Consider the following 13,212-nt stretch of genomic DNA (forward strand, 5'->3'; position numbering starts at 1 on the left):
GCATCTTCCAGGAGACGATGCTATACTTCGTGGATCCAGCACATAATTTGGTCACTGACCATCAGGTCTTGTGTTATCTGTCCTTCTCATGTGCTGCCATGTCCTCCAGCAGATAACATGGTCATAGACCATCAGGTCTTTTGTTTTACCCCTTCCCACATACCACAGGAAGGGAGGCTGGCATAACCTGCTACGTCCACAAGGACCAGAGGATCTTTGGGAAGGTTACACGACGCCATCAGAACCCCCTTGTGTGTGTGTGTGTGTGTGTGTGTGTGTGTGTGTGTGTGTGTGTGTGTTGAGGGGGGGGGGGGTAACGAGGCCATAACAAGTAAATAATATACCATCACAGTAAACACAGTAGTGTTGGCGGACCCCAAGGAACTAGCAGGATGGTAATGACTGGTATACTTCCACACACACACACACACACACACACACACACACACACACACACACACCTGCCCACCTACCACCTACAACCACTACAGCCGCCCATCTACAGCCACCACCACTACTGGATGCGTAGCGCCGTAAGCAGCCTCAATGTGCCTGCTTTCCTTACGCAGAGCCCTCAACGCAAGACCTATATTTACGCGGATGTATCCATACAAAGACAGGCTTCAGGCCCAGTGTGGTGCCGCTACACTGTCTCTACAGTAGCATATATAGTGTCTACAGTCGCAACGGATGTATAGCCTTAATAGCTATATAGTCATTAATAGCCTCAATAGCTATATAATCACCTATAGCCTCAATAGCTATATAGTCACCTATAGCCTCAATACCTATATAGTCATTAATAGGCTCAATAGCTATATAGTCACCTATAGCCTTAATAGCTATATAGTCATCAATATCCTCAATAGCTATATAGTCACCTATAGCCTCAATAGCTATACAGTCACCTATAGCCTCAATAGCTATATAGTCACCTATAGCCTCAATAGCTATATAGTCACCTATAGCCTTAATAGCTATATAATCACCTATAGCCTCACCAGCTATATCACCAAAGACCATCTCCCATGGGTAACTCTACACTTCCACAACTACACCTGCGGACAAAGTCTCTCTTGAGGTGTATCAAGCTGAGACAATCTCTACGAACCAGTTCTACACGTCTTGCCAGAGGGTACGTGTCCGTGGCGTTCATGTCTCTGCTGAGGTAGTCAGAGGGTACGTGTCCGTGGCGTTCATGTCTCTGCTGAGGTAGTCAGAGGGTACGTGTCCGTGGCGTTCATGTCTCTGCTGAGGTAGTCAGAGGGTACGTGTCCGTGGCGTTCATGTCTCTGCTGAGGTAGTCAGAGGGTACGTGTCCGTGGCGTTCATGTCTCTGCTGAGGTAGTCAGAGGGTACGTGTCCGTGGCGTTCATGTCTCTGCTGAGGTAGTCAGAGGGTACGTGTCCGTGGCGTTCATGTCTCTGCTGAGGTAGTCAGGGGGTACGTGTCCGTGGCGTTCATGTCTCTGCTGAGGTAGTCAGAGGGTACGTGTCCGTGGCGTTCATGTCTCCGCTGGGGGAGGAGTCTCCAGGAAGGATCTGTCTTCGTCTAAGGCATCCTTACCAAGAAGGAGACATCTCCCTCCGAAGGATTCAGTGGCGCGCAGGGCAAGATGCATTCGGATAATGTGGTGCCCAGGCCGGATCCAAATGGGTAAAATCCATGTCACTTAATGAGACCCCAGCATTTACGGAAGATCAACTGTCCCCTTAATACAAGACTTTAGCTGTTAGCCTTATCAACTCTAGCCTTACACAACAACAACAACAACAACAACAATAATAATAATAATAATGATAATAATAATGATAATAATAATAATAATAATAATAACAATAATAATAATAATAATAATAATAATAATAATAATAACAATAATAATAATAATACAATAACTGGCATGAACATAACCCCTTGTAATGACCTCATGAAACATTAATTACCTTAATTAGCGGAGATATGGCTTTTAACGCCCCCACTCGAGCGTCAGCCTCGCCCTTATGCGTAACCGCAGTACTTGAGTGTTATCGAGGCAGAGTAGGTGATAACGGAACAGCTTACATTTCTTAGGAGTCTTCTGCGAGCATGTTAAACCTCTTTAACACGACGGCACGTCCCTTGAGTATGACGGCACGACTCTTGAGCATGACAGCACGACCCTTTAGTACGATGGTACGACCCTTGAGCACGACGGTAAGATCCTTGAGCACAATCGTACGACTATTGGGTATGATCCACCTTGCCCTCAGGGTCAGGTCAAAGGGTCGTACCATCGTGCCCGGGGTTCGTAAAGTCGTGCTGGAGGGTCGTATCGTCGTGCTGGAGGGTCGTAACGTCGTGCTGGAGGGTCGTATCGTCGTGCTGGAGGGTCGTAACGTCGTGCTGGAGGGTCGTATCGTCGTGCTGGAGGGTCGTACCGCTGTGCTGGAGGAACCTAACATAAAAGCCTCTCAATATCCTCACCTGATCAAAATAGGCCGCCAGCATCATCTTGAGAACGTTGTCTTGTACTGCTCCTCCCTCACGACGCAAGGCACTGCAGGCCGTCACACGTGGCACAACTCCCTCACGACGCAAGGCACTGCAGGCCGTCACACGTGGCACAACTCCCTCACGACGCAAGGCACTGCAGGCCGTCACACGTGGCACAACTCCCTCACGACGCAAGGCACTGCAGGCCGTCACACGTGGCACAACTCCCTCACGATGCAACGCACTGCAGGCCGTCACACGTGGCACAACTCCCTCACGATGCAACGCACTGCAGGCCGTTACACGTGGCACAACTCCCTCACGACGTAACGCACTGCAGGCCGTTACACGTGGCACGCACCACGTGCAGAACTTTGCCCGTCACGTCACACTATCTCTTCCTCTTGTCTCGTCTGCCTTCCTCACATGTACACACACACACACAGTCCTCCTTACAGTCCCAGTGACGGCTTGAGGTCCAATGGCATCGTGGGGTCTTGATTTACATGTGCAGTGATGCAACTTTGGAAGCGTAAAAAACGCTCTTCATTCCTTGTGAATAAATTCCCTCGTCTCCTTTTGCATTACTTCTGTGCAAGTTGAGGGAAGTGTGTGTGTGTGTGTGTGTGTGTGTGTGTGTGTGTGTGTGTGTGTGTGAGTGTGTGTGTGTGTCTTCGGGTATGCAAATTTCATACGTAGAGAGTCTATGAGGAGGTTGTATTCTGGGTCGCAAGGTGGACAGACCACAGGATGGTCCTGCGACACAAAGAGAGCCTGTTGGTAGGACCTTTAGCGATAGACAACAAGGAGGCCGTCTGGCACCAAGACAGCCTATCGGGAGGTCCTGGAGCACCAAGATAGGCTACAGGGACGTCCTGAGGTACCAAAATAGTCTACAAAGACGCCCTGGGTTACCAAGATAGTCTGTTGGTAGGTCCTGGGGCACCAAGATAGCCTATAGGGAGGTCTGGCGCAGCAAGACGAACCCACAAGCACAGGCCAGTAACCAGGCTCCCTGAAATGCACTGGAACATCACACCAGTGGATGAAGAAAACCCGTCACAGCTTTCCGTGGGGCGTCGTGACGTGGGGCGCGGGGCGTCCTGGGGGCGGCTATCCACCGGGGTCGTCCAGGTCTCTACCGGCAGTCTACCGGAAAAGCCTCTGGGGGGAGGGTGTGTGTGGTGCGGCAGCTGGGTGGCCTACCGGGAGGAGATGGGCGCCGCGCAACGTCTGGCACTGCCGCCTGCGTGTTGCCTACTGGCAGACTTGCCTCTTGCCGCCCCACACGTGCTGCAACCCCCCCCCCCCCCCCCCCCGTCCCCGTACCCTACCCTACCCTCAACCCCCCCAACCACCACCATCACCCACAGCCCCTCCCCCATCCACGTAAACAAACACTCCTGCAGGTGGTTTGGGGGATGGGGAGGGGAGGGGTTTCTTACATCGACGACACTCCAAAACGACAACGTGTACTACAACCTTCCTCCCTCCTTCCCTAATCTTCCTCAGGTGCTGAACGACGACTTTTTCTTCACTCAGTTGCTGAGCGACACCCCAGAACGACAACGGTGTGCCGATTCGCGAGCCTTACAAACGAAACGACAGCGGCGAAGTAATGCACGTCGGTGCATTACTGACCTGAGCTCCGTACACGACAACCACGACGGTACGACTCTTAAGCACGAGCACGCTGCGTCTGTCCAGTGGTACGACACTAAGAACGACAGTGGGACCATTGAAAATAACAATACGACCCCTGAGGACAGCGGTACGACTGTGAGAAGAGATGGTACGACTCTTCTTTGACGGCACGACACTTGAGTACAGTGACACGACCACCAGAACAACCCATCAAGCAGGACGGTGCGACCCTGGAGCACGACGTTACGACCCTGGAGCACGTCCGTACAAACGTTGGGATGTGCTGGCAAAAGAGATCTGACATGTAAGCCAAGTTCTTACCATGCCCAATGGTCGCGCCGTCGTGATCAAGAGTCGTGTTGTCATCGCACCGTCGAGCCCAAGGATCCAACCGACGTGCTCCCAACCTAATACAACATCAGCGACAACTCCACCTGACGAACACCCCCAGCCAACACCATCTCCACTTTCCGTCACCCTCTCACCTTCGTCACCAGCGACATTACTCTGAGATGCCTCTAAACTATGTCGTAACTTCAAAAAGACTCTTCAGACGCTACTGAGGGGAGAGGTACTACCCGTCAAGAGATCAAATATTTGAACACCGCAGGTCAGCAATGGCGTTCGCTCAAGTACACACCTAGATGACTGGAGCAAAGTGTCCGGGTCGTGGGGCTGTTACGAACACACGCAAGTATCAGGGTCCCTACCATGTCAACATAGCAGCTGACTACAAGCCTTAACAGATACCTCCAGATAAACGATCATTGGCATAAAATCTTAAATACTTCCACAGCAGTATAGCTTTCAGTCATCAACCCATACTTATCTTAAAGATTCAATTACCTTCGCTTAGTCCAATAAAGCTTGTCATTACTTTAAATGTCCATTACACAATATCGTAATAAACATCATACATCCAAAAGTGTAAACAAGCGAACCTAAAAGGAATTTCCTTTATGATAAAAGACGAAATATCAAGTTTAGTCAACTAATCTTTAGACAAATCAATATGTATCACTAACATTATAATACACACCCTTGTTGACTTAAAGGTAAATCATGGTTCACCTTCAATATTCCTTAAGGCAATAGACGATAATTCAGGTGTCACTAATTATGTAGGAATCACATTCGGGTCTTCATTATTGAATACATACATATCATACAGGGAAATATAGAGATAAATGTACCTATGCTTGCAAGTATACATATATAATTCTACAGGTAAATTTACGTATACAGTTAAGTATACATATAATTTTGTAAGCAAATTAAGCTTTAAGTTGAAAGGCTCTACACATATACATAATGAGAATATACACAATATGTATGTATGATGGTAGTTGTAGAGGCGATATGTACATGGTAATGATATACGCCAACTACTGACATCAATAGGTTCAAATCTGACTCAACGAAATTAGTAACATATACTTAACTCTGAAACAAGTTAGCCTACTTAATGCCCCTCACGAAGCCTATCTAAATCCCTTACATAAACCCACGTACAGACAAGATGCACTCGATTTATACCGTATAAATAGTTCAAGTTACTTAATTACATTTTCTTCAAAGTTACTTAATTACATTTTCTTCAAAGTTACTTAATTACATTTTCTTTTCTTCAAAGCTACTTAATTACATTTTATGTAATCTTACCTGCAAGGCTTGGTGGCGACATGACAGGGGCCCTTCACAAGTACCCACCACAACACGGGTCTTACTCCACTCCATAAACAACCACTTGAAACAAAAGAGAAACAACTCTCTCTCTCTCTCTCTCTCTCTCTCTCTCTCTCTCTCTCTCTCTCTCTCTCTCTCTCTCTCTCTCTCTCTCTCTCTCTCTCTCTCTCTCTCTTCCACTTAAGAGGCTGGCATTATACAAAGTAAATTTGTTCGCTGTGCGCCAGCACCGACCATACCCCGTCACCACGGTCCACCACAGATTGAGTCAAGACGCAGTTTGTTGTGGGGAACACATGTAAACTGACACACACACACACACACACACACACACACATGTACACACACGAGGAAAAGCAGCCTAAATTATTTTATATTTGTTTTTACGAGATGGATCACAATTGGCTAAATCAGTGTGTGTAACATATCTTACATAACCCTGACTGAAACAGTTTGACATAAAACATATATATCTAGTCCTTCTCTACCTTTGGGAAATATATTTTCCTCTAACAATCAATCGTCTAAGATGAAGTAATTAAGCGATACTTATATAACGCGGGAGACAGCGATAAAGCAAAATAAAATATATATATATATATATATATATATATATATATATATATATATATATATTTTTTTTTAATTTTCCAAAAGAAGGAACAGAGGTATATATATATATATATATATATATATATATATATATGATAATAATAATAATAATAATAATAATAATAATAATAATAATAATAATAATAATAATTGATAAAAAAAGAACAATACTAACTTGAGATACGTCGTTTTGTAATGGCTTTCATGTATGTTTAAATCTTAACTTATACGGCGTTGCCAGGTTCGTACCCCGTGACTCTGACGTCATGCAGCCTGGCCACCAGCGGGCGACCCTGAACCACCCTCCCACTTGGGTCGTTAGTGACCTAATTTCTGCACTCATGTATACCCATTTAGTATATCAGAATCTCATTAAGTCCACTTATATACAATACAAGGGGTCACTTGACGTCCGTGTGACGGTACAGTACAAACATTTAGCCTAGACAGATTTGTTGATATCTCATATTCCTTTTTTCAGTCACCTATATGTGTTAATGTAAACAATAATGTAACTTACACAGTCATGAATGAAGGTAGTCAATAATGTAACACTCGTGAATTATATGTAATCAATGAATATGTAATAAATATGTAATCCATATCGTAACAAATAGTCGTGAGTTTAATAGTGAACAAAAACAGTCCTGAATTATACGTAAACAATGCAAAAATAAGTTGTAAAAATAATGTAACAAATACAGTCGTGAATTATATGCAATTAACAATGTTACAAATGCAGTCGTGAATTATATGCAATTAACAATGTTACAAATACAGTCGTGAATTATATGCACTTAACAATGTTACAAATACAGTCGTGAATTATATGCAATTAACAATGTTACAAATACAGTCGTGAATTATATGCAATTAACAATGTTACAAATACAGTCGTGAATTATATGAAACTCATGAATGGTTCAGAACTAGGACATAAATCATACTGATGACTTGATCATTAACCTAACCTGATTTAACGATGTCGGTTTAATGAATCATTATATCCGAATCATATGTAAAAACATCTCACATCAATAATGAAACGCTGGGCGCGAAGGAATGATATACAGTGATGGAAATTCTAATCATGACGTTTTCAGACACACAAGAGTTTTGTCAATATCAACTCTTTGTTTTTTCACATATAACGTAAAGAAAACGAGCAACATAGTCTTGCGAAGGTCCTGGAAGCACTGAGAAATGTGTAGAATGAGGGTTCACTATATGGAACTATGAAGTGAATCAAAGGGTGGGTGAGGGGGCGAAGGTCCTGGAATCACTGAGAAATGTGTAGAATGAGGGCTCACTATATGGGAGGACTAAGATAGGCATGTTTGTAGGTACGGTAGTCCCGACGGTGTTGAATGGAGGCAAAGCATGGGTTTTAGATGAGAATATACGAAAGAAGGGTTGATGTGCTGGACATAAAATGTCCAAGGATAGTATATGGTGTGAAGGGGTGGGTTGATCGAGTAAGTAGTGGTAGGACAAAAGAGAAACGTGTGGGGATAAGAAGAGTGAAGTTGCGAGAGCTGAAGAGTGTGTGCTGAAATGGTTTGGACGTATGGAAAAGATGAGTGAGGAGAGGTTGAACAAAGGGGATACATGTGTCAAAGTGGAGGGAATAAGAACGAACTGGAGATGGAAGGATGGAGTGAATATGATAATCAATGCACGGGCCTTAGCATGCAAGAGGATGTAAGACGTGCATGGGATAGAGTGAATTGCAGTGATGTGGCATAGTGGGGAAGACTGGCTGTCAACGGGTAACATCAAACGGTCAGGGAAAACCACGGTAAGGTCTGTGGGGCCTGGTTGAGGATAGGGTGTTGCGATTTCGGAGCATTACACATGACACCTAGAAAATGGATGTGAACGAATGAGGCCATTTCTTCGTCTGCTCCTGCCGCTATCTAGCTAACGCGAGGAAACGGCGAACAAATATGAAAACGAAATTATCTTAATTATAATAATACACGTATTACTACATTGTTGAAGAGCTGTTGTTGTTCTGGAATCCTTGATATATACACCCAGGTATTTGCACACAGAACCAATAAACAATCCCTTAAATTATATTTATGTAAAATGCCAATGAATGTGTGAAAGACTGCAATCAATGGGTCACATACATGTAATCTACTGACCGGCGAACACGAAGGTTTAGTCAGGTGAGAAAGAACATTATGCTTCTTTGATTCCTACTGTCACACCGTCTCTTCCATAAATAATTGACATGATAGAAACCAACACAATATTAACTCTCAATGTATCCAGTGAATATCTGTTTTCAATTTCTTGCAAAGCAGTTACGATAGTTGAGTTTTCAATATTCATTTACCCTTGAAGTGTGGTAATCTTCTCCTCCCCTAACTAATATTACAACCACAGCTAAGAAAATAATAATTGTTTATCATATTTGAAATATATACACAAACCTAACAACGGGATTAATACAATCATTACAACTGAAGAAAATGACGACCAATGAGGCAAACTGTCCACAGTGTGTTAAGTGTACTGAAATTAATAACGTTCTTACGTTATAATTTTATAATCATTACTCTTAAACCATAATAGATACACATACAATATACATATCGACCTTCTGAAATTACTGAAAATGTAACTACAGACAATTTACACCAGTTATCGAACACAATCACTCTCGTAACGGCTGACCACATGACCTTCAAGTTTAATTAATAATTACCACGGTCAGTTAAACAACCTGACTACACCAGCTCGTCATCAAGTGTCGCATCAAATGATCTGTGTTTCCAGTCACGTCAGTTGATGATTTGGAGATGCGGCGTCGGTGCAAAATGCCTGTGTGCCTCACTTTCTGATTGATCACGAAGCAGGAGTCTTACAATTATCATTATTACTGCATTATTCGTTATCTTTACATAAGTATCTGAAATATCATGAAAGGCAGAGTCTTATAATTCTTATCATTACTGGATTATATTTTTGGAGGTCATTTTCACATTAACTAAATCTATGTTAATGTTACCTTAATTCCATCATCACATCAACTACAAGCAAAATTCGCCAGTCCCAATCTAAGTTAACCTATTTTTCATTACCCCATCTTCCCTAACTTAACCTAAGTTCAAACCACCTCACCCAACTTGACCCTACTCAGCATCTTAACCTTCTTCTTTGCCAATATTTACAGTTGCTGAATCTAGAATAGAGATGATACTGTCGCCTGTTGTGTTGTCAAAATCAATTCTATATCATGAAAGTTGTTACGTTTCTCTGGTGTCTACACAGCACCACGGGACTAGATAGTGCGTGTGTGTGTGTGTGTGTGTGTGTGTGTGCGTGTGGGGGGGGGGGCGACCATGATGGGTGGCGGAGCAGGAATGTGGGTGGCAGCCGACCCGACCAGTCTGGATGGAGTGAACACCTCAAGAATAGATGATGCGTGTGGGGCTGGATGTTGCTGTGGGCGGCGGCGGTAAAGTCGGTTGCCGGGCGGCGTGTGTGTGGGCGGCCAGGGGTGGGTGGCGAGGTGTGGGCGGCTGGGGGGGGGGGGGGGAGTGTGAGGGCGGGACTGGCAGGCTGGAGCGAGGCTAGTAAGGTTAGCGGGCATGGAGTAGGAAGCGTTCATACCAATATTCTTCCTCAATAATTAACAAGCCATACATAACATTATAAATATTCATCATATCTCGAGCATATATGAAGAAAATATGAGAGAATTAAACAATGATTGGCCCATCGTCACCTACCTTGACCCAGCCTACCTCAACCTTACTGATCCTTAAGCAAACCAACCTAACCTGTAGCACTTGTGGCTAAATTTAACCTATAGTTAGCCTAACATTTCTAAGGCTCTCCCTCCACACACACACTCACACACACACACACACACACACACACACACACACAGAGTCATATTCTATCCAATGGGATCTTGTCTTCTGGGACTATCTCAGACCCACCTCAGCCACCGTGTGGGTGGTGAGACCCACATAACGCTGACACAAAGATGGTGTCATGTTGACTCCCTCTGCACGAGCGACAGTGGCAGAATGGTTACTACACCACCGCCCGCCTCACGATCATGACACACTCGGAGTTCTGTCGTCCTGCAGTTAAGCAAAGAATTCCATTCCTTCTCAATACATCCAGACAACCAATACCATAAAGGCTAGATACTAACCAGGTAGTAATACATCGCTGGCGACTTTAACAGGTCTAAAAAGTCTTTGCTAAGGTGGTAATAATCGATGTGAACCCACATTTCTCAATACAGTCGTCAGTGTGTGGATCATCAAGTTTCGTGGAAGGTAAGCCTCCTCTCATACTGCATCAATTTCCGCCTCTACCAACCACGTCATCAACTCATAAGGATTGATGACGTGATGGGAAGACGTGCTCAATCTATGGACGACGCATTAAGCGGGTCCCTACAGTGCATTACCCAACCATAATACCGTCATATTGGTCACCTCTGGGGCGGCGCAGCCCCACTCCGTCTCCTGAGATTTTATCTCCTGAGACACAATGTCCCTTAAAATTTTCTCTACGGGGACACTGAATCCTGAGATTTTGACTGGAGGGACACTATCCCTGAGATTCTTCCTAGGATTCTGTTTCCTTAGAGTTTGCATCTAGGTTCTAACTCGTAGATAATCTGTTTTCGTCGTCTGTAAGTCACACGAAAATCTCCGGGTATTTCAGGATGCAAAGTAGATAACTTTCAATCGCCGAAACAATTATACGAACCAAACTTGGAGTATTATTTCCAGGAATTCATCATAGTACTGGTAAGGTTTTTAGGAAGTTAACACCATGACGTGACCCTGACCCAGCCAGCAGGCACAATGGGCGGAAGCCTCAGGCGTGAGCCAGCGCCTCTCAGCTGATCAAATAAACAAAACACAGCTGACTGGATGGGACGCGACGCCCCGCGCAGGACCTGGACGGGACGCGACGCCCCGCGCAGGACCTGGACGGGACGCGACGCCCCGCGCAGGACCTGGACGGGACGCGACGCCCTGCGCAGGACCTGGACGTGATTCGTCCTCCTGCCGTGTAGAGTCCCGTCAACGTTTACCACAATGACCAGCAGCCTTATGGTGGAGTGTTATCACTGTTATCATGCCTGCTGGAGTTATCTTGCCTGTCCCAATGATAATCTAGTCATGTTATCAGTTCACGTTATCACGTATGTGGACTCCTTGCCACACGTAAACCACATATTTATTCATTCATACACTATCACTCCAGAACCTGTAACTGAGAAAGATCTGGCGTTACCCAGGACCTCACTCCGCCAGCCCAAGGCTGCGTTAGGCCCAGTAGCAGGGAAATTTGAAGTCCTTTAGAGTGAGATGTTCTTTGAAGAGACTGTCACAGAACGCATAATGCTCCTCCACAGGAAGGATTCGAACCACGCACTATTTGTGTGGCAGGTGGGTAATGCTAACTTAACTGAGTGGTCAGCGTACCCAACTATCACACAAATGGTACGAGGTTCCAATTATTGTTATTGAAGTGCATCATGATATATATATATATATACATATATATATATACATATATATATATATATATATATATATATATATATATATATATATAGATAGATAGATAGATAGATAGATAGATAGATAGATAGATAGATAGATAGATATAAGACCAGGCAAACATTATGGATGTGTAAGTTCAGGGCATCGTAAGGTGACGTATACAACAGACGTCTATAGTCGCTAATGTTAGCACACACAGCAGACAACACCTGCCCCGAGTTGTCCAGGAACAGAGGGCAAGAGTTCAAGGTTGATGGACATTCCTGCGCGTACCAGCACCAAGGACTTCCTGCTGGTTACTATTCATTCAACAGAAATTAAATTAAAAGAAAAAAAGCATACATTAAACGTTTCATCAGTCCGTTTAAAATTTTTATAATCCTTTCAACGTCTTGTTACCCCCATCAACGTATTTATTACCCCACAATGTATTGTCATTCCTTAATGTTTTACCAAACCCGGAGTTTTATCATTCCCCAAAATGTTTCATCAAACACAAAACGTTTTATAACCCTCTAAACATTTCATTATCCCTGGGCGTTTTATTATTCTGTGGACATTATTCCCATGAACTTTTTATAATGCCTTGAACGTTTCATTATAACATTTTTTCATATCCTGAACGTTCCATTAAACATGAACGTTTTACCATTCCCTGAACGTTTAATCACCCTAAACGTTTCATCAGTCTCTAGACTTCACACTCTCTCTCTCATTAACGTTTTATTATTAAACGTTAACGTTTCATTAACCCAATCAACGTTTTTCATCCTTTCCACCAATCATACAGCTTAGGAACGTTTGCCTGCCTTTCTGTGTCCGTCTATCTGCGAAAGATTCAGTGTAAAGCACACACACACACACACACACACACACACCACACACACCACACACACATACACACACACACACACACCACGCACACATACACACCACACATGCACACAGCTGACACGTCGTCAGCTGTGTGCATGTGTGGTGTCAGTGTCCTAAACTCATCGCCTTAGTTAACCATCATTACCCTCCGACATAATGTGAACCATCATTACCCTCCGACATAATGTGATCAATACAAGTAATCATCAAAGAGTCGGTGTACAATTATTTCTTCACTTGAACAGTTCTGGTATCAACCAGGATGCGCTACTTCCAGTAGCAGGGAAGTGCGGAATCCTTCGGAGCGAGAAATTCTTTGACGAGACTCTACTCTCAGTGACAGAGCCTCGCCAAAGGTGACTTTTCACTC

At 44.2% G+C, this 13,212-nt stretch overlaps 1 protein-coding gene across 6 annotated transcripts in view; it reads right to left on the minus strand.

Annotated features, from left to right (window-relative positions):
* LOC139764857 (tripartite motif-containing protein 3-like) overlaps positions 1-13,212 on the minus strand; it is a 292,630-nt gene that overhangs the window by 84,301 nt on the left and 195,117 nt on the right. Inside the window, exon 1 of one of the 6 annotated variants that reach the window (XM_071691871.1) lies at positions 5,782-6,060. The exons of 3 other annotated variants lie outside the window; for them this stretch is intronic. In XM_071691871.1, the coding sequence (XP_071547972.1) occupies positions 5,782-5,856 (75 nt within the window). In that variant the 5' untranslated portion in view covers positions 5,857-6,060. Of the gene's footprint in view, positions 1-2,466; positions 3,739-5,781; positions 6,061-13,212 lie in introns of those variants that run through there. 2 more of the 6 variants (XM_071691866.1, XM_071691867.1) reach the window with 2 other exon arrangements.

The sequence above is a fragment of the Panulirus ornatus genome, chromosome 51 (assembly GCF_036320965.1).
Source record: "Panulirus ornatus isolate Po-2019 chromosome 51, ASM3632096v1, whole genome shotgun sequence".
Classification (NCBI taxonomy): domain Eukaryota; kingdom Metazoa; phylum Arthropoda; class Malacostraca; order Decapoda; family Palinuridae; genus Panulirus; species Panulirus ornatus.